At 29.1% G+C, this 25,357-nt stretch overlaps 1 protein-coding gene across 1 annotated transcript; it reads right to left on the bottom strand.

Moving 5' to 3' along the window:
• Window positions 1-3,718: 3,718 nt before the first annotated feature.
• Pfdn2 (prefoldin 2) lies at window positions 3,719-23,586 on the bottom strand. The gene is made up of 3 exons (XM_016067966.4): window positions 23,126-23,586; window positions 11,924-12,047; window positions 3,719-4,336 (listed from the first exon to the last, which is right to left on the bottom strand). Exons 1-3 carry the CDS (start codon window positions 23,278-23,280, stop codon window positions 4,163-4,165), a joined length of 453 nt encoding a protein of 150 aa, XP_015923452.1. The 5' UTR covers window positions 23,281-23,586; the 3' UTR covers window positions 3,719-4,162.
• Between the last annotated feature and the right edge of the window lie 1,771 nt (window positions 23,587-25,357).

The following is a 25,357-nucleotide window of genomic DNA, read 5'->3' as shown; positions in this document are numbered from 1 at the left end:
TCATGCATCTCATCTTTTATGTAATTTCAAACCCATTTTCAATGACTTCTATTTTTTATTTCTTGGGGCGGCATCTAATCAAAGAGTTTCACCCAGGTATTCTCACAAACCACAGTCTTTATGTTAAGAAAAATACCTATTTGACAAGCTATATGCTATCCCATACCGCAATCAAAAAACCAACAAAGATGACTTAAAAAAAAAAAAGCAACTATGGAAATACCACAATAAAACCTAAAATGAGTATATAAAGCTTCACTATTACATAAAGGCAAAACTAAACCACTATTAAATTAATGATTGAAAAGAAAGTTATAAAAAAAGGCAGCTAAAGACCACTTTATTTCTACCTCATAAAGAGGGGGAGGAGACACCCTCCGTCCCCCATTTAATATATTTTCGTTAATTTTTGAAATATAACAGAAAAATACTCAATATTTCTTTTTCTGTATTCAGAACATTTAAATAGAGAAAAAAAAAATTTATTATTAAATTTATATGTCGTTTGAATAGTTGGTTTAGAATAAATTAAAGAAATTGTTTGTGAAAACTTCTGATGCCAACGCGTAAAATTAATTTTCAGAAAAAAATAATGATTTTTGAAAAATTTGAATGATTATTTTTTCCTTTCTGCTGATGTCTTTAAACACTTTCTCTTTTCAATTATATTTTTAGATCACTTTCAGTAATTTACAATATAGCATACTAATGATACATTTGAGTTAATCAGCATAGTAACAGTGTCATGATGGGATATGATTAATCCGTTTATTTTATTAGAAATTATTAGCAAGAGAAATTTTATTTGAAACGAATTGGGAAATATGATTGTAACATACTTATTATAAGATATTTATTATCTTCCCTTATGCATTCTATTTAAATTCTTACTTTTTAATCAGAATCTGGCGGCAGATTCCCTACTTAATTTGTTATTCTACTTTACGTCTGACAATATTTTTCATAAACTTATTTTACTTGAAAACTTTAAATGTCAGAAGATCTATAATTGTACTAGCAATAACCACATCCCAAAACAATTAAAGGATATTGAGGTTGGGGGTTAACATCTGGAGAATTGTTTGAATGATTGATATATTATCCACACATGTAGTAGGCTATACAAGATAAAAATAACATTTGTTCAGTAGAGGGAGGGGAAGCGTTTTGGAGCATTTGGGTACAAAAGGAAAAAAACACAAATTGTGCATATGATTGACAAATGATTCAATCTTTTTTAAATCACAAAAAACTGAAACTTTTTGTTATCCAAGTACTTCGTTGAAGCACTTTTCACATAGTAAATGAAAAATTTAAAACTAATTGTACTACTTCAAATTATTTTTTTCAGTAGGCTGGGCCCATGTCCGAGAGTTCGAACCCCGCCGGCCGAAGACTCTTGTAGTAAAGTGACTAATGCACGTTAAATCTGTTGAGTCCCAAAAAATCCTCCATGTTCCCATAACAAATCAAAACCTCTGGGGGTACTGGATTGGAGATCGATCGTTCTTTGATTCAGGTCAAAATTACGATCTGTGGATGAATGAATGGGTCCGCCCTATAAACGGGTGTGACGTATGGTGTGGCAGAAGTCGAATTCTTGGCCATAGATGGCGCCACTGAAAAACAAGAAACGCATACTCTGCCTTAAATTTGCTCGGTTTTACCAAGCAGGCTTGACCGTGTGGCAAGTTGCATTAGAAACAACAACATCTTTTTCAGTTAAAAATAGAGAGAGAAAGAGAAGCTAGATGATTTTAAAAATTTTGTCAGAAAATTTATTTAAAAAAAATAAAAACCCAAAATTGTTCGCCCTTTCCTTAAAATACATAAAAATTTCCTGAACTAAAATAAGAGAAAATACAAATGATACTGAGATCATTGACGCTTAAAGGGTTAAAACACTACCAAGTTGCTTACTCGGTAAAGTTTATAGAAATAATTCTTTCAAATTTCCTTTCTTCATTAAACACTTCTCTTATTTTTAAACTACTAATATTCCTTTAATTTACAGTCAAAAATTTCTTTTAAACATCTACTAAAAACATAGAAGTATTAGATACATAAAAACAAACTATTAAAATATAAAAAGAGATTTTTATGCCTATAATTTTAATCAAGGCTGAAGATTAAATTTTTTTTGCAAAGGATAGAATTTTTATTATTTACTGACAAAACGACTTTATAATCTTCTTATACAAAACTAGCTCTTCATTTCCCTGTTACAACATATATTTACATGGAAGTATTTGTTAAAAAATTTTTTGTTTCAGTTTCAGAATTCCCTCATTATTATTCTTTAAATTTACATTAGGGAAAATTACCTTTCACAATAGTAATTCAACAACAATAATATAATTCAACTTAACTACTTTAACTACAATAACTTCCCTGGATCGGGATTTCTGATAATATAATTCAACAACAATAATATAATTTTCTAAGCAAAAAACCTCATTATAAATTTCTTTTTTAATAATAATGTATTTTCATAATAATATATTTAATAGTAACTATGAATTTTTCTAAATTTCATAAATGAATTTTTGCAGTATATATAGAATTATAGTTAATATTTTTTTATTTATTAAATTTAAAAATTTTAGATTGTCATTTATTCATAATAATTATTTTAATTGCACAAATAATAATTTTGTATTGCTTTTATTTAAAAGACAAATATCAATTTACAAAGTTTGTTTTTTAAATTTTTATTCATATTAGATTTATAAAAAAAAATACCTCTCAAAAAACAGGTAAGGTCAATATATTAAAGAAAGCAAGTATTATTTGAAACACAGAATTCAAATTTTCTGTCAAATAAAAATTTTATTTTTCAAAAGTAAGAAGAAACATGAAGCACTGTTCTACTGTTGTTGGCTCACATATAAAAATCCCCATTCCCAAAATTGTATAGCAGGTGCAGTAAATGAGTAAAACCAATCACCCCCTTAAAAATCAAGTTTTGAGTTATCTTTAGAAGTCCCCTTCTACAAGAGCGTATTATTCCATCATTGGAATGTCGTTATTGCTGAGACATATGGCTGAACCAATTATTTCTTTCATCTCAATCTTTCTCACTAGCTAATACTTTTATTTAACAAATCAGTTAGGATTAAAAATTTTAAAAAAACTAAATGTAATAAACTTCAGGGGCCCCATTGGGACTCGGTCGGCTCACTAGGCTACTGCAGGGGTGAAAAAAGTTTCTTCCAAGTCCGACTACTTATATTTCTTCTCTATGAGTTAAAAGTCAAACCAGTGTTTGCTTACGATCACGTTGACCAAAGAGGGAAATTGTGATGTCAACAACTGATAAGCGTGGACAGCACAATTCATCATCTGAAAGGCGGGAAAGTCATTATATCGCACTTACACACGCCAGAAGTTAAATACATAAATGAGGGGAATAGGACGGTTTTTGCAAGTTTCCAATACTTTTCAAGGTCATTTTGAATTTTTCAAGGATTTAACATTATTTTCAAGTACTTCTAGGGGCCCTTGAAAATCAAAATGATATCCAAGTACTTTTAAAGGCCTCTGGAACCTGAGTGTACTTAAGATAACACAATGTTTTTTTTATAAAAATATTTTTTAAGACCATTACATAAGCCAAAGGTCAGCGCAAGTAAATAATTAGGAATATATTATAGCTAAGAGGAATATTGTGGATCATTGGGAACAAAATTTGTCACAATAAAAAGAAAAAAAACACTCATTTAAGCAAATACATTCAAAATTTATTTGCAAATAATTAAAAAATTTATTTGCCAAATTGAAACACTTTTCCAATTTGATAAGCACAATACCAATTTGTACAAATTTAGCTAGCTAGCTGGTTTACTTTTTAAATACAGATTATATTACAAGACAAGAACAGTTTTGCCATTTTAAATTTAGAATTTAATAGCTTTTCCATTTTAAATTTAGAAAGCATATGTTAATAAATAACTCCATTAAAGAACTTCAAACAATCATTTACTTAATTTTAACTAATAATAATTGGAAGAAAAAAACAACAGCATCCATATATAGTGTAGCAATCTGTAAAACAAATGGGCATCACATTTCAACAAGTGCAAAACACACTTTGAGTTACACAATGAGCCATATAAAAACAAGGGTGAAAAAAATTAGGTTATGAAAATAAAAAGTTTTTGTACTAGGATTCTGTTTTTACGAGAACACTAGACGATGCTTGCGGGGGTTCCTCTTTACTGGAATCAGATATGGGGGGATCTTTTCTGATCTGTATGTTATACTTCTCTTTAAATTCATTAATTTCTTTGCCCTTTACTTCAATCTGTTTGTTTAAAACCTCCAAAACTTTTGATAGCTGAAATGAAAAGGAGAACAATTAAATGGGATTTTGTACAAGTTTACAGGATGTGTAGACAAATATCTCAACAAAAAATAAGCAAAAGTTGTTTTTAAACACTATCATAACTGCCAAAGGATAGGAGATAATAGGAAAAAATCCAGTAGATTTTATGAAGTGATATAAATTTCCTGATAATTGTTACATAAAGTACTGAATATTTTATGAACAGGGAATTTTGGAGATTTTTATAGTCATCAAAATAGAAAAACTGCAATATTTTCCAGTTATGATTGACACTAAACATACTTGAACTGTTACTGTATATTATGTTTACTCAAAAAAAAATAAATAAGCATATAATTCATCAAAGATAGTTAAAAGATTTTTTTAATTAATTTAAAAAAGGAGTTCTGAATAAAAAAAAAATGAACAGTGAACATTTTAGAACAAAAAAAGTTTTGAACTAATTTCCATAAATGAGGTTCGTTTCATTATGTATTAGTAATACTTATTTAAATATTCAAGCAATGATCTGTACAAAAATTCTACTTCAATAGCAATTTTTTTAGGAAACTTACTCAATTTTAGGGAATTTTCTAAAATGTACAAAAATCAGGAGAATTTTTAATTAAACCAGTAGACCAGGAGAAACTAACAAAATTCAGTACAGTTGGCAGCTATACACTATATACATAAACAAAATGCAAAATAATTCTCAAAGACTTTGCACGATCATGATAAAATAACTAGTTTCTGCAAAGAACTCTTTTCTTGATTATATTAGCCACCGTAAAATCATCAAGAGATTTTTCGATTCAATGCTAGAGGATGGTAAATGAAGCCTGAAATTAAGAATATCTTGCAAAATGCAGCAGAGTTGCACATGAGAGTGCAAGAATTTCACAGAATCCAGCTCAGTAGATGCACATGCGGACTCCCAAGTATTTATTATCAAATATGTAATATGATTGGCACTATCATACATTACAGACCGGCAGTACGCTGAAATGGATAGTGAAAACCAGTTTTTTTTATAATACATAGTGAAAATTGACTTGGCAAAGAAAAAAATCTTATTTTGTGGAAAAAAAAGGAAAATTAAGCACTTTTAAAAATACCCCATGAAAAAGCACCTTTAAGGGCTTTTAAAAAACAAAAAACAAAAATAAGCACTTTATAGTGAAAACCAAGCTTTTTTATAATACACAGTGAAAATTCACTTGGCAAAGAAAAAAAAATCTTATTTTCGATACAAGGAAAATTAAGCACTTTTAAAAATAACAAATGAAAAAAGCACCTTTAAGGGCTTTTAAAAAACAAAAACTGAAAATAAGCACTTTTTAAAAATGCTAAGCACCATGGTTTATATTGCCCGATGTTTCTTTTATAAATAAATGGATAAGTACCGTTTATAAAAACTAAAAATTTTATTTGTGGTACACAGGTGAAAATTGCTAAGTATTGATAGCTGAATTTTTTGAGATGAAAAGGGTGCAAAGTCTCAAGATTTTAAGTAAATAAAAAAGATGAACGATTAAACTTACATCTTTAGATAAAGAGAACAGTTGCTCTTTTCACTATACATATTGCATATGCTATAATGGTCATGCAATATTCTTAAGCGTTATAATCAGGGTTGGCAGGTTTTTGACATGTGACAGTTTTTGACAGTTTAAACCATGGTTTAAACCGCCAAGTCAAAAACCTCACTGTCAAAAATGTCGAAAATGTCAAAAACCTATATTCATATGTGAAAGTTAATTAATACATAAAATATATATATTTTTTTTTGAAGGATAGTGTTTCTAAATATGTTCTAGAAAAAATAAATTAAAAATTTTGAAGAAACACTTACATTTCGAATAGTAACCAAAATCTTGTACTTTTGAAAGCTCACATCTTTTGTAATATTATGTATTCATTTTCATGTGTTATTGAAAATCTGCAGTGATATTATTAAGAAATTTATTTATAACCAAATTTAGTGTATAGTATAGATTATACTAAAAATTAGACATTTTTAAAGATAAACATTAGCAGTTTTGTACATTAGACATCTTTTAAAGAAAAATCTTTTTAATATTCTTTTAAATCTTCTTAATAATCTTTTTAACATAAGACAATACAAATTTAAGTGCTTTCTGTTAAATACACAGAGTAGTTAGTGTCGATTTACAGTATATTCAGCCTATTAATTTACTATGCTGAAAATTTAGTTTATCCAAATACTTGTGAATTTCATTTTGTTGAATACTAAGTCTTGTTGAATATCTAAATATTCAGCTGTTGAATAATTACTTCTTGCTTTCAAGATATGCATTATTTGTATTCTTAATACAAGTGGGGAAAAAAAATTAAGAGGTAAAAATTGTTTTAAAATGATAAGTGTAATAATTATAAATAAATATAATAATATATCCTTATAAATATTAGTTATATGTTCCTTATATGTCAAAAATGCATAGTATCAACAAAAAAAAATTTTTTTTTCAAAATATAAATATTTAAAAAATTTTTGTGCAAAATTTTTCTGCACATGCATTTGAATATAAATTTCTGAGATTTTGAATCTGTTATTTTACCTTAATTTTAATTAAAAAATATTTTATAACCTGCTGATTACCTATAGTATAATTAAATTTCAATATAATGCATGGCAACTGTTGGTAGTTTTGAAGTTTATATATTTTCTTGGCAAACTTCAGTTTTTGACATTTTTGGCAGGTTTTTGATGGTTTAAACCAGTATTATACCCTTTTCATGTCAAAAACCACTTTTTGACGTCAAAAACCCAACCCTGGTTATAATATATTTTTCTTCTTAGCTTGCTATTGCTATAATGCATAATAAATAAAACCTTATTTATCTGAACTTTTCTCCAAACTGAGGTTGTTTTTTCACTCAAGCAATCTTTTAAATTAGAAAAAAAAAATATTTTACCTCAGTTAATACCAGATATCTGAAGATGTACAGACAATAGAAGAAAAAAGAAGAGAATTCTCTCTTATTGCTGTAAATGCATTGATGCACATCGAAAAAATTAATCTGAAATCCCTATACTTATTTTTATATTATTCAACTATTATGCTTCAATTTCTTTATTTTTCCATCTAATTCAAAAAAAAAAAAAAAAAAAAAGGGAATATATCAAAAAAACAGAAAAAGTTTAGTCCTGTTGCAGTATAAGTTTTTTTTTCAGGACTACAGAGTTAATAAAAAAGAAAAGCATGGCTTCCCCTCCCCCTATAGGTTCAAAAAGAAAATGAAATTTCCTATAGTGAGAAAAATTAATTATTTCATTTTTAATTTTTGCACAAATTTAAGCTCTGATATGACACAAATCAGTCAACCTCCTTCCCACCTCCCAAAAGCATTGCATCAACACATAAATGCATTCTAAAAGAAAATAACAGATACAAGACATAGTGACAGTATCTTACACAGGGTGCATAGCCAATTTTCAACAAAAAATAAGTACTTTTTGAGCACTACATACATTAACAAAATGCAAAATAATTTTCAAAGACTTTACACAATCATGATAAAATAACTAGTTTCTGACAAAGAACTCTTTTTCTTGATTACATTAGCCATTATGAAACGATCAAGAGATTCTTCAGCTCGATTTCATAAGGTGGAAAATGAAGTCTGAAATTGAGAATATCTTGCAAAATGAAGCAGAGTTGCCCATGAGAATGCAATAATATCACCAAACCCAGCTCAGTAGACGCACATGCGAACTCGCAAACACATAAAATGATTGTTGCCTTCATATGCTATAGACCGACAGTAAGCCGAAATAAATTGTGGTTGAATGAATTTGTTAAAACATTGAATAGAACAACATGAAAAGCATGTTTTTGCATATTACATGGCAAAAATCGACATGGTAAAGAAAAAAAATCTCATTTTTGAAAAGGGAAAATTAAGCACTTTTTAAAAACACCTAATGAAGAAAGCATCTTTAAGGGCTTTTAAAAAAAGAAAATCTAAAATAAGCACAGTACATTTTAAAAACGCTACAGACCATGTTACACATATTTTTTTTTAATTTGATGCACTTTTCTAATATACACCTTTGCATTTCCAACAGTCAAAAAAGCCAAAAGTGATATACGAATTTTAATAACTTTTTTTTCATATAGGCTTATCAATGTATTAATACATAGCAGTTTGCAATATTTCATATTGAGAAAAATAAGAAAAGCTTAGTTATTATGAAACCCGTAAATAATCAGTTTTACAATAAAAAGCATTACTTGAATTTTATATAGGTGTCTCATTATAGAAATAATTTGTTATATTTTGTGTTTAAAAATAACTAAAGCTTTTTTTTATTATTAAAATAATTTAATATTTCATGAATTATGAAGTGCCTTATTAAAAAACAAATTTGCTATCAGACCTACAGTAATGTGATCTATTTTGAAATAATTTATAGCTATTAAATATTGATTATAAATTTTTTTATTTCTACAGCAGTGGCAGAATCGTGGCAACACAGCAACATTGTCGCAGAACGTTACAGACACAGAGTTCTTGCAGAGAGATTTTTCCTCTGGGAAGTAAAAAAACTTTGGTTTTCTTTTCTGTAGAAATTTGCGAAAGATTTTTCTTTTCTTCTGTATTACATTCGAAACATGTTTTTCTCGCGCATTAGAGTGGGAAAAAAATGCTTGTAATTATTCTGTTCTCATTTGAGAATAATGAAAAATAAAGAGTAATGAAGTAAAAAGATTTGGTTTTCTTTTCTACAGAAATTTTCTATTTTTTATGCAATTATTACTACTGACATACAAATAGCTCTTAAAATCAAATATTTTAATACTGTATTATTTATTACATACAACAACTGAATCTCAAAATGAAAACACGCAATTAGTAACTCCTTTTTGAAAAGTCCGATTTGTGTGAGTTTGCCGTCAATTTTTTTTTCGGTAGTTAATGATGATTTACAAAAGATTTTTTTTGATTTTTATACAAATACACTGTAAGAAATTTAATTTATGATTAAAAATACTTTATAAATGTTTAGTCAAAATTAAATTAACATTAAAACTATATTATTACAATATTTTAGGAGCTCTAACTTACTGAAATAATTTTTCGTTATAATACATAACTTTGAATGCATGGCAACCATTTTGTAACAAATGCATGATTGAAATTTAAAGACTAGATGAAATAGAGAATTTAAAGAGTGCTTCAGAGGTCTGTTTAGGTTTTTCTGAGAGGCACCTATTTTGTGAAAATTAAAGATTTAATTTGTGAAAATATTTGTGAAGGTACCACTAAACGGTAGTAGATTTGGCTTGGACAGACCCCAGTAATTTAACTATTAAAGCAAAGTTTCAATTAGCAAACCATAATTTTAATTGAGAATTGTGATTTCTTTTTTTTCCACTTGATTTTTAAAATGACAAAATAAATGTAACAGATTGTGTTTAGAAATGTAGTCATTCATCAAAAAATAAATAAATATTTAATTTATATATTTTTACATTAAAATATTCATTTTTAATCCTACATCAATAAAATATAATGTAGATTTTAATTCCATGCTTTTTCAATCAAAGGGTAGAATTTTAATTAACATTATTTGCATTTTTTCTTTTTGAAAAAAATTCATGTTTATTATTTATTTTCTACAGCTATGCAAGTCTATATTAAGACAGCATTAAATGTTTACTTTAATCTGTACTTTTAATCTCAAGAATCAAAAGATTTTTAAAAATGTAATTTCAAATGTGTTGGAATTTAGCACACATCAAGAAAGAAAGTAATTTTATCAACTAAAATTAATTAATGTAGCAATTTATTTAAAATAAATTTTAAAACTAAGAAAAGAAAATAATAAAAGTGTCAATAATTGAAACACTGTTTCTTAACTTTTAAAATCAATATATATAAAAAAAAATCAGTTGATTTAAATCAATGATTTTTTTTAAAAAATCATTTGATTTAAATCAGGATTTAAATTGTGATTTAAATCAACAAACACTGCCCAAACATAAGTCAATCTTCTATTTTAAAATAAGTTCTCAACATGTCCAACATAACATAGAAACTGACTAATTGCAATAAAAAAGTCAAAGCATTAAACAAACTAAAGATTCAGAACAAAATAAAGATTCTAAAACAAATAAAATTTTGCCAAAAAAATTTGCTTTTCTAAAAAAATTTTAAAAAGCAAAAGAATAAAGATTTGGTAAAAACTGCTGATATTTCAGTAACTCTGACAAGTACAATTTATGTTGAAGCAGGAAAATAAAAATTTAAATTTTCAAACACAATTTTTATCATTATAGTACAATACTTTTCTCATAATAAAATGTGAATAAATGTTTCAGTGAAAGCTGTTCTTCAAAGGCTCTTTTCTCACATGAAATAAAACTACCTTACAGAATATGTTGCCTTTATTTTTATTTTTTTTTGTTCTGCGTTTGTAACAGTTATTCATAACTGTTCGGTCATGTCTAATCAACACCTAACAGTCCCTGGTCAAATTATTAGACGTACGATAAGATTCTACGCAAAATCTTAATTATCGGATGATACTATACAGCTTCATTGTTTTTATGCAACTGAAAACGGTTTGCACTTGTCTACGTTTGTGTATCAATTGAAATTAGACGATATATAATATAAATTACACATTTGGATAAATTAGACGATATTTTATATAAATATAGAATATTTATTATATCAGGTATTACATTATTATAATTAGACCGAATTATTAGACGTAATGTAGTGTTTTAATAATTATATGTTTTGCACGAAGTTTATATGACATTCTTTTATATTTAAACATACATGAATGGGTTTTTATTCAGGAGCTTCTTTATACAAGACCTATTTGTACTTATTTTTAAGGTATTACATTACAATGTTAACCTTAACCAACTGATACACGAACATAAACAAGTGTAAACCGATTTCAGCCGTGTCAAGACAATAATGCTGTATAGCAGTGTTTCCCAAACTTATGACTTCTGTGTATCATTTCAGAAGTTTTCGTAACGCTGTGAACCACAAATAAAAAAAATATTGTATTTTTTACGATAAAAAAAATTGCACAAGAGTTAAAAATCACAACTGATTGCTGACGCCACAAATTATTAACTGTTAACTCTGCAAAAAATAGCCGATAGAAAAATACGTAATCGTATTTTTCATGGCTAGCTTTGTTTTAAAATAAAATTGTTTAAAATTTTCGTTTGTTGCAAGATATTTCGCATAGGAACGCGTACCCCCCTAAACTGTTCCCATACCTCTGGGGGTACGCGTACCACACTTTGGGAAACACTGCTGTATAATATCACCAGATAATTAAGATTTTACATAGAATCTTATAATGCGTCTAATAATTTGGCCAGGAACTGCATAGTTGGGGGGGGGGAGAAAGAAAATAAAATATAGTTTAAAATTAAAGCTTTGCTTCAAGATGAAAGCACACAAACTGTAGCTTATTTTCTTCAGTGAAAGTTTCAAAAAACATAAACATTCTAAATAGTTAATCTGGTTAAACATGAAGTAGGTAAAAGAGTGTCTACATGGCAAAAAAAAATTTAAAAAAAAAAGAATAAATCTATATATTACTTGTTCTTTGTTATGAGCAACAGCTGGAAGCACATTACTAACAGTTCTTTCAACTAAAATCCCTCCTATCATTCGATAACAAACTCTTTCAGGATTGACATCTCTTAGTGCATCTACAACAAGGCTGAAAAATATTTTTTGTTCCATTAAAATTTATATAGAAAAATTAAAAGAAATTGTTAATAAATATAAAAATATATAGTGGAAACATTTGTTGTGGAGCAACCAGACAGTATACAAGTACCAGTTTACTTTATAAAACAAACAACAAATGATAAAATAAAAGCATAATTTGCTCTACCTAAGTACAATAAGGGCATACTAAGTCTGGGGTCTGTTTAGAAGAAATTTGGATCCGTTAACGCAGTGTTCCCCACCCCCCGGACCGGAACTGGTCCATAGATCAAATGATTCCCTGTCGCCCACTTCATTGAAACTGAATTTAAATTTCTAAGATTATACCCAAATTTAAAAATAATTCCATTAAAATTTTATTTAAAAAAAAGGGGCCCCTGAAGGTAGTGACATAAATTTTTTAATGTTTTAAAAAGTAAAAAAAAAGAAAACCAATGCAAATATTTTCTCTTTGAATTAGCTTTAATAAAAAAAAATCAATCATCATAATTGTAAATATCTTAAATAAAATATTAAAGCGCGGAGCGAAATCTACATTGGAACTAATGAAGAACTTAGTCTTCTCTCTTGATCGTGACTAACTGATTAAGTTAAAATGTTAAATCACTTTATATTTATTTTTTTGGTGTAACTGTATTTTATTTTGAAGGCATGTTTAAATACAATTAAATTAAAATTAATAAATCAAAATAATCTAAAATATAAACAATCAACTCCCCCCCCCCCCAAAGGGCTGCAGTCAAATTATCAAACGTTGACAGGTCTACGGTGATAAAAAGATTGGGGAACACTGCGTTAACGGACCCTTCCCAAAATTTTTAAAACTTATAAACGGACCCTTTAATCTGACCCTTCAGAAGAGACACTTAATAGACATTTGCGTATTTTGTAAATGGGAGGAAAAAATTGACTGATAAGTGTTCAGCTGTTATAGATATTTTCAAATCTACTGGCAATCGACGTATATTGCTCTTATATTTTGTGAATCACGTTTTTCTGCTTTTATTTTAAGGCTAAGTTTGATCTCATTTCATTTATATTATGTACCTTAACCTCTTCGAAGCCAAAAAAAATTTATAAATTCCAAATGTAGTATCCTAAGAAAATATTTCTACTTCTACAAACATCGTGAGAACATTCTTGTTGATATTAAATGATATTTTTTTTTGTAAATAAATAATTGAGCAATATATTATTCATAAAACTAATTGATAAAATATTATGTAAATAAAAATTAACTTCGTCAATTTTTTTCTTTTTTTTAAATTATAAATTTAATAATTGTTTAAGTTTTCTTAATGTGTAACACATTAGAATTGATTCTTAATTAAGTTGTGTCATTTAAAATATGTCAATTGAAATTATTAAAAATGTGAGTGATTTTGTTTCCATTATTCCTCTGAAATGAATATTATGTGTTGAGCAGTACAGGCTAAATAACAAATATTTGAATGTTAAGGAAAGGTGTTCGATTCTTGTTTTTCAGTGGAGCCATCTATGGCGAAGAATTCGACTTCTGCCACATACGTCACACCTGTTTATAAGGCAGACCCATTCATACATCCCTTCATTCATCAACAGATCGTAATTTTGACCTGAATCAGAGAACGATCGATCTCCAATACAGTACCCCCAGAGGTATGGATTTGTTATGGGAACATGGAGGACTTTGCGGCTCGACAGATTTAATGTGCATCAGTCACCATTTACAACACGGGGAGTCTTCGGGTGGCGGGGTTCGAACCCACGAACTTTCGGGCAAGGACCCAGCGCCATACCGACCAGGATATCCCGACACCTATAATTAATAACACGTATATTTGTTATTTTTAAAAGTATCTCGCAGAAAGATATTAGTTCTAGAAAGGTATGTCCAGGCCCGGACTGGCCAGTAGGCAGACCGGGCAAATGCCCGGTGGGCCGGTCTGGCCTGAGGGCCGGTAGGACCGAGCTAGCAGCGAATTTTTTTTATACATTGCATGAATTTCAAATAATATTGCTCAAATAATAATATTAAATAACATATATGATATATGTAGTAATAATATTGTTTTAATATACAGGGTAATTCAGATCATGCGTGCCACCCATTTTTTTGAGAATGGAGCAAATAATTTATTTGAAATAAAAGATCCAATAACTAAATCGATCCCAAGGAATTCAATAGTGATATTGTTAATTCCCGGAAGTACCGGAATTTGTACACAGTTTTGATTTTTTAAATGGAAACCTATATCTTATTTTGCATCATTGGAGAGGGTTTTCGAAAAAAAGAAACTTTTACTTGAATTTTTTTTATATCTCTTACTTATTTTTTATATCTTATTTTCTATATCTCAAGATAATAGATGCGAAAAAATTCTGATTATTTACTTCAATTTATCATTTTTATCAAAAATAATTCACTTAAATTATCAAAATCGCTTCGTTTCTTATAAAACTTGGGAAGAAAAGCACAAATGTGTTTTAATGAAGGTAAAAGACATTATGACGAAAAAAAATTTTTTTAGTGAATATGTCAAAATCTATTTAATACGTATTTTTTCTCATCTATTATCTTGAAAATAGTAGGAGATATTAGAAAATATTTTAAGTAAAAGTTATTTTTTTTCAAAAACTCTCCAATGATGTCAAATAAGATATAGGTTTCTATTTAAAAAATACATGAAATATCGTGTATATGAAAGACTTCTCGCTGTTGTAGAGTGTAAATCTTCAACTGGACAGAATATGCTTTCCTTAGTGGATTCAGTTTTAAAGTTTTGTAATATAGATATAACAAAGTGCATCGGTAATTCAACTGACGGGGCTGCAAATATGCAAGGTGAATATAATAGATTTTCGTCATGGCTTTCCAAAGAGTCCCCAGGTCAAATTCATGTTTGATGTTATGCACATGTCTTAAATTTAGTTTTAGGAGATACCACGAAGGCATTAATTGAAAGTGCATCGTTTTTCAGTCTACTAAATAGCGTCGCAGTATTTTTTCGTGAATCATACCAACGTATGAACATCTGGGAACAAAGTAACGAGCACGGAAATAAAAAAAAGTCTCGCAACTATTGGAGAAACACGTTGGTGGTTCAAAGATTTTTCATTAAAGCTCAAAGATTTTCAAGCTCAGATTCAACTATTAAGCCGTTATATGTCACATTGATTACAAGTTTAGAAACTATTCGCGATCTCAACGCTCGAGTACGCCGTCTAGCGGGAGCCTGTAAATATCAGACATTAATTTATCACGTTTTCATTTAGTTCCATCAAAATCTTTAACAGAATCAGACGCCATTTTTTAGCAGCAAATAAGAAACAAAATTTCCCTAAGAAAAAGGCCGAAGAACTTGAAAAAAATATCCAGAATATTAGTAAATCTTTCAGGAACAGAACACGCCAAACATTTGAAGAAAAATTCCTCAATAATTTTTAATTTCTATTATCAACAAACTTGCAACTGATGACTTCGGATACTGTTACAGATGTGTGTATTAAGGTAAAATGCATTTCTTCTGTCTTCAATTCATTACGAATTAAAGTGAAGTCAACATTGCTTTCGTCATTCCAGTGAATAAATATGAATTCAGAACATACAGAATTGTAATAGTTATAGCATATTCTTCTTCGTTATAGAATAGTATATATTTCTGTATCCATATAATTCGGAAAACAATAATAAAAAGTTATCCAAGTTACTTGAAATAGTGCCATTTGTGCTGATTCTTAATTAATTTCAATCGTTTTCTTGGTAAGTATTTTTTAGTTTTGAAAGAATAAGTTCAGCTAGAATTCAGCTATTCTGTTTTTAGCTACATATTCAAATTCATATCAATTATAAAATTTTGCTGTGTAGTATGTTATCTAAAAGTAATGAAGGGATAAACTATGTATCTATTATTTGAGAATAAAGTTTTCAAACAAGGAACTTATCATTTTGGAATTCTCCGGGAATTATAAATCAGGTAAGTGCAATGATTTTTACAATAAAAAATTTGCTTGTAAATATTTTTTTTTCATTTGATGATGGTTCTCTACAGAATGGTTTTTTACGTCTAATTAAGAACTATAAGAATAATAAAAAAAGAAACAATATGAAAGTTTTTATTTCAATGTAAAGAATTCTTGAAATCGTTTTTTTATCCTAAGAATTCTTTATTTTCCGTTTTTTAGTTTATAATTTTTTGATAAAAATTGTTCTCAAAATAATTTTTTTTAAAAATTAAATGGTATAACATTATGTGTTTATGTATACTTCTTGTATATTCCAATGTTTGAAGTAATATGGTTCAGAAAAGTATGGAATAAAAATTCGGTACTTACGTATTAACGCCACCGCCGCTACAGATTTGGCGGTTTTTAAGTGCCGCCAATCTACACTTAAAATTTTTGCGACAATTCATAAAATAAAACACTTTATTTAAAATCAAAATAGTCAATCGGATTTCTGTGGAAAATGAGCCGATATAGAGTTTAGCATAGATTCAAAACAATCATATCGCCATATGAACTCTAATAAATAAGATTCCAAATGAAATAACATTTCCAAAACGTACGTTTACCAAGATAAAGTTTTATGTTGTGGGAATTGGTATATTTTCGTTTTTTCGGTAAAATATTTCCCTCCTGACAAAATAAAATTGCATCTTGTTTTGTTTTTGGCAAATCCCAAAGACGAATTTTCGTAGCACTAAAAATGGCGACAAAAAAGAATTGTTTTTCTGTTTTTGTTTCGTAAGCATTCTTTATTTTACGTTTCTTCGTTTCTAAATAATGATTTTTGTTGAAACTTGAAATTTTTTGATAAAAATTGTTGTCAAAAATCTTTGTTTACAAAATTAAATTTCATAAAATTATGAGGCTTATGTATACTTTTTGTTCACTTTAATTTTTGAAGTAGTATGATTCTTAAAACTATAGAATGTAAAGTTTAAATGGGCCTTTCATGTTATATTTTTAAATTTAGTAATACTATTTCTCGGGCATTAGGTTTTAACTCTTATAAGAATATACATATTTTTTTCTGTTAATGTACAAATATTTTTCCGATGTGTTTTGGATATTCCTTCTCTAATAAAAACGATACCATTTTGTTTTTGTTTGCATAAGAAAGAATATCAAGCATTTTTCTTTTTTAAATTTAATTAGCCACAATAAAGAAGGAACGTTGCAATGCTACGTGCTACATTAACGACGTCTCTAGAGTAACTGAATGACTGTTCATATAGAAATCGCAGGTATTAGTCTCATACAACAACGCCCCCTATAGTTCGTTGCGATCGCGATTGCAACAAAATTCAAATTTCAAACCAGATATCCGTGCAAAGGCAAAAATATTTTTAGAATCATTTTGCAAATATGAAACAGTAATCTCCGTCAAAATATTCTCAAGAATATTTGAATTAACTACACCGCTCTGCCAATATTTGCAAACCTCTGGTTTAGACATCTTAAAAGCTTTTGGAATGGTATCACAAACGTGTTCAGAACTAAAAAAGTTGTGAGAGATTTTGAAGGTGTACAAAAAGTTACAAATGATTTCATTATTCGCGCAAATAAGGAACTTGAAGAAACTGAAATTCAAACAAAGTTTCCATAAAAAAGATTGAAGAAAAGAAAATTGATTCCGCGTGAGACAGCGTCGAATGAAACAGTTTTTGATGATGAAACCACTGCACTTAAGATAAACGTCCATAACATTATTTTCAGCACAGTTGTAGCGTCAATGGAACGCCGATTTCCGGCAAATGGAAAATTGCACGCGGATTTTTCCTATCTAGATCCGAAACAATTCCCTGGAAAATGTCTTAACAAGCTTCAATCTGGCGAACTAAATGAGTTAAGCAAACTCTTGCTAAAATTTGACGAAACAGCTATAGGTGAAAATTTGCGGATTGAACTAAGAAATTTAGCTTTATATTGGGAAAAACTGAAAAATTCAGACTTAGAAGATTATAAAATAATCACAGAAGATCATTCAAATGAAGATAATAACGACTTTATTTTGGAAACAAAAGAAGAAGTAAGTCTAAAATGTGAGACACGCAGTGCTTGCAAAAATTGTGTTATTTGTTGCTACAAGATGTTACACAGATTCAATTTATTAACCATTTCTTACAATTTAATTAGTCTAGCATTAAAATTTTTACTACCATTGTTAAAAAGTCAGGTGCCTTGTGAAAGATCATTCTCCACATTAAAAGTAATTAAAAATCGAATGAGGAGTACTTTATCTTCGGATAATTTGAATGCTCTCATGGTAATGGCAATAGAAAAAGATCTATTAATGAAATTAGATAGCGACGACATAATCGATAAAGTGGCAGAAAATAGTGAGCCTCTTCAAAAGTTAAATTAAATTTTAATTTAATGACTTTTGAAGAAGCATTAAATATATTTTTAAAAAAATGTTTGCATAAATCATTCATGTATGTGTAGTATAATAAATATTTTCATTTACTCTTCATCTTTCACCTTCTTTTTGATTTTATCAACCTATGTTTCCTCATAAGAACCATGTATTTTAAACCGAAATATATTTTATAAAGGGTTATTCAGCAATTTTTATCTACTTTCTTACTTCGATAAATTAACTTACGTTCATGAAAATTTATAAGTAAAAAATGCCTAAAAATTATACATTAGGAGCCGCGTACGCTTCGCGCAAGCGCTATTTATGTGAAGCAGAGGGCCGATATCTCTGAAGTGCCCAGACCGATTTCAGATCCCAGTCCGGGCCTGGGTATGTCCCAGAAAGCTCGAAAAAATTTTGCCACGGGGGACTTCTTTAAGAAGTTACTTTAATGTGAGGTTTTAATAATATTGAAGCCACAACACAGTAAATATGCGTTTTAGCATTTGCATTCAAAACTAATTTTCTGCATAAACTATTAATTAAAATAAAAAGATATTACATCCAAAATATAAATTTTCCAATTATTCAAACTTGTTATTTCTGGAACTGCATTAGTATTTGATTCAATGGATTGAAACAAATAGGAAATGTATGCTTCATAAAATTAAATTAAATACTATTATAAATTGTATACAGCTGAATAATGATATTAATTGAATAATACCGAAATATAGCATTTTTATGTTACAGACAAGGAAAGAGGAAGAATCATTCTTTAACATATACAGTCAAACCCCGCTATAGTGAACCTTCAAGGGACCAAAATTTCGGTTCACTATAACCGGGGGTTCACTATATCCGTTACACAGGCAATTTAACTAATGGTCCCCAAACTCCTCCCTTTTATTACACATTATTCAAATAAATGACTGGAAAATATTATGCCGTAGCAAAAAATTATTTTTCATTACTCTACATCTTACGTGCAAAAAAAAAAAATTAGTAATCTTTCCATAGGCTACAAAGTGCAGATTTGAATAGTTTATATTTCCTTACAAATATTAACTTGATTGCATCCATTTCAAATTTTTCTGATTATGCCCATTTTATCTTCAATAGAGAAGGTTTTACGTATGCTGCTCGCCATAGTTAAATTTTAGACACTTGTTTGCTGGATTTTTTTAAAACTAAACTGAGAGTAAAAAGGAGTTGAGATGAGGGCCTTATCAACACATATTAGTGTCCAACCCTTTGACCAATAATGAATAATTACTTATTCCCTCTGACAGAAAATGCATATTGATCCCACTGACACCTTACAGGTGCATCGTCTGCCTGGGTTGAAAACATCTATTGGTTTGTTTAGGAATGGGAAAGTGAGAGAAAAGAAGCAAACAAGAAAAAATGCTTATCGCTACATTCCCCTTTAGATGGTTTTGAAAATCGGTATATGTATTTATTTTGAAGTAGACATTTCAAAATTATTTTTAAAAAAATTGAAAGAAATCAGTCGAAGACAGAAAAAAGTTCATTATATCCAACTTCCTCACTTTTTTGGTTCACTATATCCACAAAAAATAACATTATCCGTGTATAGCAAGGCACAGGACCGAACATTTTGTTCATTATAACCGGAAGTTCACTATAAACCATGTTCACTATAGCGGGGTTTGACTGTATTACTAAAATAAAATTTAAATGTTGAATGTTTATTTGCACTCTAGGTGGAGTTGAAAGGTAATATAAAAGATACTTAAAGTATTTAATTCTTCATTCCTATTTTTTATCATTTTGTTAGCATATTTAAGAAACAAGAGTAAATATTTTTGAATCATTTATTGAAAACATTAGTATATAGTTAAACGCTATGAAATACTTTGGAATGGTTTGATTAATTTAAATTAAGGGTTTAAAAAAACAGGTATAATTTTTTTTCTTCTTTTTTTTCAAAAAAAAAGAAAAAAAAGACCCCTTTTTAACCCTAGATATATTGAATACAACTATTATGTGATATTGGCTAATGTTCAAATAACAGTATAGGAATTTTACTACAGTTTTTTTTTTTCCAATCTTTTTTCGGCAGTTACTGCTACAATTTCATGATTTTTTTAATGGGATAATAAATTAGAAAATGAAAAAAAAAAGAATTAGTAGTGTGCAATCCCCCTTACAAAATGCGAGAATATTGTCCAACCCCATGGCAGAATCGCAGTGCGTGTTGACATTGTTGCAGAGTTTTTGCAGAAAGATCTTTCTTTTGAAAAGTAAAAAAATAATTTATTTTAATTTTCTACAGAAATTTACATGTAATAGTTAAATCATACATTTAGATAAACACTTTTTGACACGCTCAATTTGCGCCAATAGTATCGTAAATCAATGTAATGTTTCGACCGTAGTTTTGGCTGTTATTGATATTGATTACGTTATTGAATTCACATGGATTCTAAATATCTCGATATATTTCAAACAATATGGAAAATCCGAATCGCACAAATGAATATTTACTTTTTAAGGCAATAATTCCATTGAATTTTTGACAGTTATTGCTATTGATTTCTCGATAGTTTTCAAATTCGATATTTTATGTTACAAAAATCTAATCTCAAAAGAAACACACATTTGAGGAGTCCGATTCATGTAATTTCCTCGTCAATCTTTTTTCGGCAATTGCTACTAAAGATTTCACGATTTTTAATTATTTCTTTTATTGTGATGATTATACTTATTTACCATATTTTTGAGTTGATTTCTTAATATAATTTTTAATTTTCACAAATTATGCATAAATTTTCACAAAATAGGTACCTTTTAAAAAACCTAGACCGACTCCTGAAATATATCGCCACAAAAAAATGTAATCACCAACAAATTCAATTTTGATAAGAGAAACAAATCTTGTGGCATAACAGTTTTTATGTCAAACAGATAATGCATAAAATGCACGAAGGTGCAAACACATTCATGGAAAATTTTGATAATATTACTCTTTTTAACAAAAATAGTCAAAATTTTTACTCAGTTGACCACTTTGGAAAATTTGGATACAACAATAGAAAACTTGGCAAGTCAATGACTTGTTTTAATCTTTCAAAAAATTGGATTAGCCAGTTTGTATATTAATCAGTATTAAGCCTTCTAAAATTAAAACACTTTTAAAAAAAGTTAATGGCTCAAAAAAAAATTTCAAATTCGGTGAATCAGAAAGGGTTGAAACTAGCTAGAAGAGTAAAAAAATTACCTGCACAAAGTTTTTCAATTCAGATATGCTCAAAAAAACTTCTCATTTTACTTTAGTTAGGTGAAAAGATAAGCTTTTTAACCAATTTGAAATATTAATAAAGGAATTACAATGCTGAAAATTAAAAAAAGGAATATTGTCATTGTTATTTAATTACATATTTTCTTGGTAACTAAAAACAATTAAAAGAAAACAAGTATAAAAGTTTTAAAGCAAATACACAGTTATAATTTTGACCCTGGGTCCTGGTTGACATTACTCCTGGATTAAAAATGGTACTCATTATTATTAAATTTAATGGGCAAATTTCAACGACAAAATATTTGCCAAGTTTTAGCAACATCCTGAGAGTGGAAAGCTAAAACAATTCGTAAAAGGGGTCTAACTCAAAGGACGTAATTCATAGCCATCTCTGGGCGAATCGCTACTTTTCTTTAAAAAAATTTTGGAGCTTTGCAGATTGTAGTTATCTTAAACAGGTAGCAATTACAGGCATTAAGGTGGACAAAAATAAAAAAAGCTGAACTTTTACAATACAGTAACTGGGAGGGAAGTGTTCTATATAAGTCTTCTATATAATACTGTGATATCAATGAGATTGATAAAAAAGCAACTTCTAAATCTGTCAGGAGATTCTTATTTTATATTTTTTATAGTTAAAGTGGCAGAAGACGGTGAAATTTAAACTTTCTCAAATATAATTTTAAAATTCTTTGACCACTACTACATTATTTCATATCCGTCGTTGGGGATATTTCCGTATCGGGATATGACACACCAACAACCGCCAAGGTGCCAAATAGATTTTAAACTTGCAAATTGTTTATAAAAAAAAACATGTAGATGTTTGCTCGGGGGTGGCTACGAGTTATATCTTTCGAGTTGGTCCCTTTTTGTGACATTTTTTTCAGTTTCTCACGGGCCACTGCCCGGAAGTTTCCAAAACTTGGAGATAGTTCTGACACTGATCACGATATGGAATCCTTGAACAGCCGATGCAATTTTGGCTTCACGACTTGCTTTTTTTTTTAATTTGCAAGTTTAAAATCTATTTGGCACCTTGGCGATTGTAGTTGGCGCGACAGATCACGATACAGAAATATCCCCGGCCGCTGTAAAGTTGCCAAGACTTACCGAAATCTCCCCATAATTGGCTATGAGTTCTACCCACGTTCTGAATCGTACTTATTTATTTCTCACTGGTGATCATTTGGCGATAATTTTGGCAAAAGTACAGATACGTAAATTTCTCCTAAGCTTCAAAAGTATTTTTCTACTACATAAATTTCTTTAATGAAAGTTATATTTTTAACTCAGTTACTGTGAGGTACAGAATAGCGATAAAAAAAAGTAAAATATTACATACAATGGATAATTTAGACACTGGCAAAAATACTGGAAAGGGTTATTATTTTCAATTACGAACGCCGGGATAAATAATACACATGGTTCGTTTATAATAGTTTGATTTATTTTATACCTGTGCTCATTTAAATCTTGTTCAACTTCAGTTAATCTTGATACTAAAGTCTTCTGTTCTTGTCTTAGTTTATTGAAAGTCGCAATAATTTGCTCCTGGGTGAATTTTTTAGATTTGTCGCTAGTTTTTACTGACTTTTCTCCCTCAGAAGCCATCTTGACAAGACCAAAACTATTCTAATTGTTGCCACAAATATTTTTCTAAATAGCAAGTCTTTTACTGAAAGCAAACGTTTCTGGCTACCAATTTTAGTTAAGCTTACGGTCTCAATAAATTCATTAATTTTTTCAAAGTCTATTCTCACTCAAGGCAATTAATGAACATCCGATCTCCAAGAGGAAAGAAAGATAACCTTCTGATGGAATAAAAATATTTTCCAGCGAAAATCTCCTGTCCTCTCCATTTCTTTTAAGGAGATCAGAAATGCGTAGACCGCATTCAGAGATAATGGCACTTGGGTCATTCTCAGTGCATGCAAAAGATACGCATCAGGATGAGAATCACTGATTACTGAAATATATACACTTATGAAAAATTCGTCAATCAGATTCTCATTCCTATTCAATCCTATTCATCAGAAGCTATCGACGAACATTTAAAATTGAATCTCTTGCTTTCGATTTAATTTGTTTGAGAACAAGAAAAAAATTATTGCGTACGCATATGTGCTACTCAGCAGTAAAATCTTACCGGAATTCTTTTTTTAAGATTTATAATAATAAATTCTATTTAAATTACAGTCCTAAATATATTCCCCTTTAGGAAGAAAGTGCTGAGACACTATGAGAAATTTCTGAAGATTTCTTGTGTTCTCTGGTTTTACGTGACGACTTATATTTCACTCCTATATTAAACATTAATTTCCAAATTTGGCCCCATTTATTGCCACACCAAACCGCAAAATTGCAGAACAACTAGCACAATGAGACCATTTTGCTTCCAATTCAAATCCTTGGAAATGACTTAGAAACTAAAATTATCCCATTTATCAGCTCGATAAACCGCAGTTCCATGGAATGAAATTTCCAATGAATACAAGCTCGACATCCGGTCTACTTTGTTGCAGTATATATAAAGATCAAGGCTTATAATTCTTCTTTTTAACACACAATTATTCTATTCTTCAAAAATCCTTTTTATGATTTCTGTCCCGCTCTCTGTCTCTTTTTTTTGCAGTAAAGCTTTGATTAAATATTTTATATTATCGCTCTCAATATTCTATTTCATAAAAGAAGCGTTGGGACATTTCAAAAAATTTCCAAAGATTTCTTGTGTTTTCTGGGAAGGGAATGAAATTATCGACTATGTCAACCCTAAAGGTACCTCATGATAGATCTGCTCATTATATTTTCTTCATTTTTTTTTTTTGTTTACAGCATTTCTCTCATTATTATTTTTTTTCCTTTCATTTTCTTCTTTATAGTATTTCCCTCATTATGGATGGTGTTTTCTACACTAGGGAACGCTGCAAGCTCGAGACTGCCTAAATTTCCGGGTTACTGTTTCAGTTGTATTTGAAAGCCATTTGGCATCATTATGCTTTGAGATTCTTGCAAACAATGTATTTGATTACTTATTACTTATGTTTACAATGCTAAAAATACGTATGTTTACAATACTAAAGGTGTTAACACTAACGTAAGATGGTGCACAGCTTGCAACACGAACAAACAGTAATAAACAAATGGAAAGAGGCCAAATCAAAACTGCCAAAAGAGCAAGTTATTCAAAATCTAGCAACCATGTCACCTTTTTTAATAATAATTAACATAATAACTAAAACACATTTTCACTCCAAACTCCCCAGAATTACATAATAACATTAATATCTTGTGAAAGACGGCAGATTTGAGCTCAGAAATTAGCTAATTTATTTCTTTTATTGAAAACAAAATTATCCGTTTGAAAACATCGCCTATCAGAATAACATGTAGTAAGCAGCTGCAAACTTTTTAACCGGACCAGAGTAGGTCCCGAGCTCGAGATTGTTTACATTTCTACTGAAAACACAATTTTTTTCTTCATTTTTGTTTATTTACCGGGAGACTTCATTTACTTCGCCGGATTTTTTTTTCTTTGAGCAGTATATTTTTAAGCAAATCAACTGTTTAATGTGGATCATCCATCTATATTGGCAAGTTCTTATGACCTCCGGAGGTCACCAATGAGGGGAATTATAAATCGACTATGTCAACCCTCATCTATCAAAAGGTACCTCAAGATAGAATCAAG

The sequence above is a fragment of the Parasteatoda tepidariorum genome, chromosome 5 (assembly GCF_982258835.1).
Source record: "Parasteatoda tepidariorum strain Cologne lab strain chromosome 5, Ptep-v5.0, whole genome shotgun sequence".
Lineage (NCBI taxonomy): Eukaryota > Metazoa > Arthropoda > Arachnida > Araneae > Theridiidae > Parasteatoda > Parasteatoda tepidariorum.
Note: the sequence above shows the minus strand (reverse complement) of the source record. Positions and strands in the feature narration are given on the sequence as shown.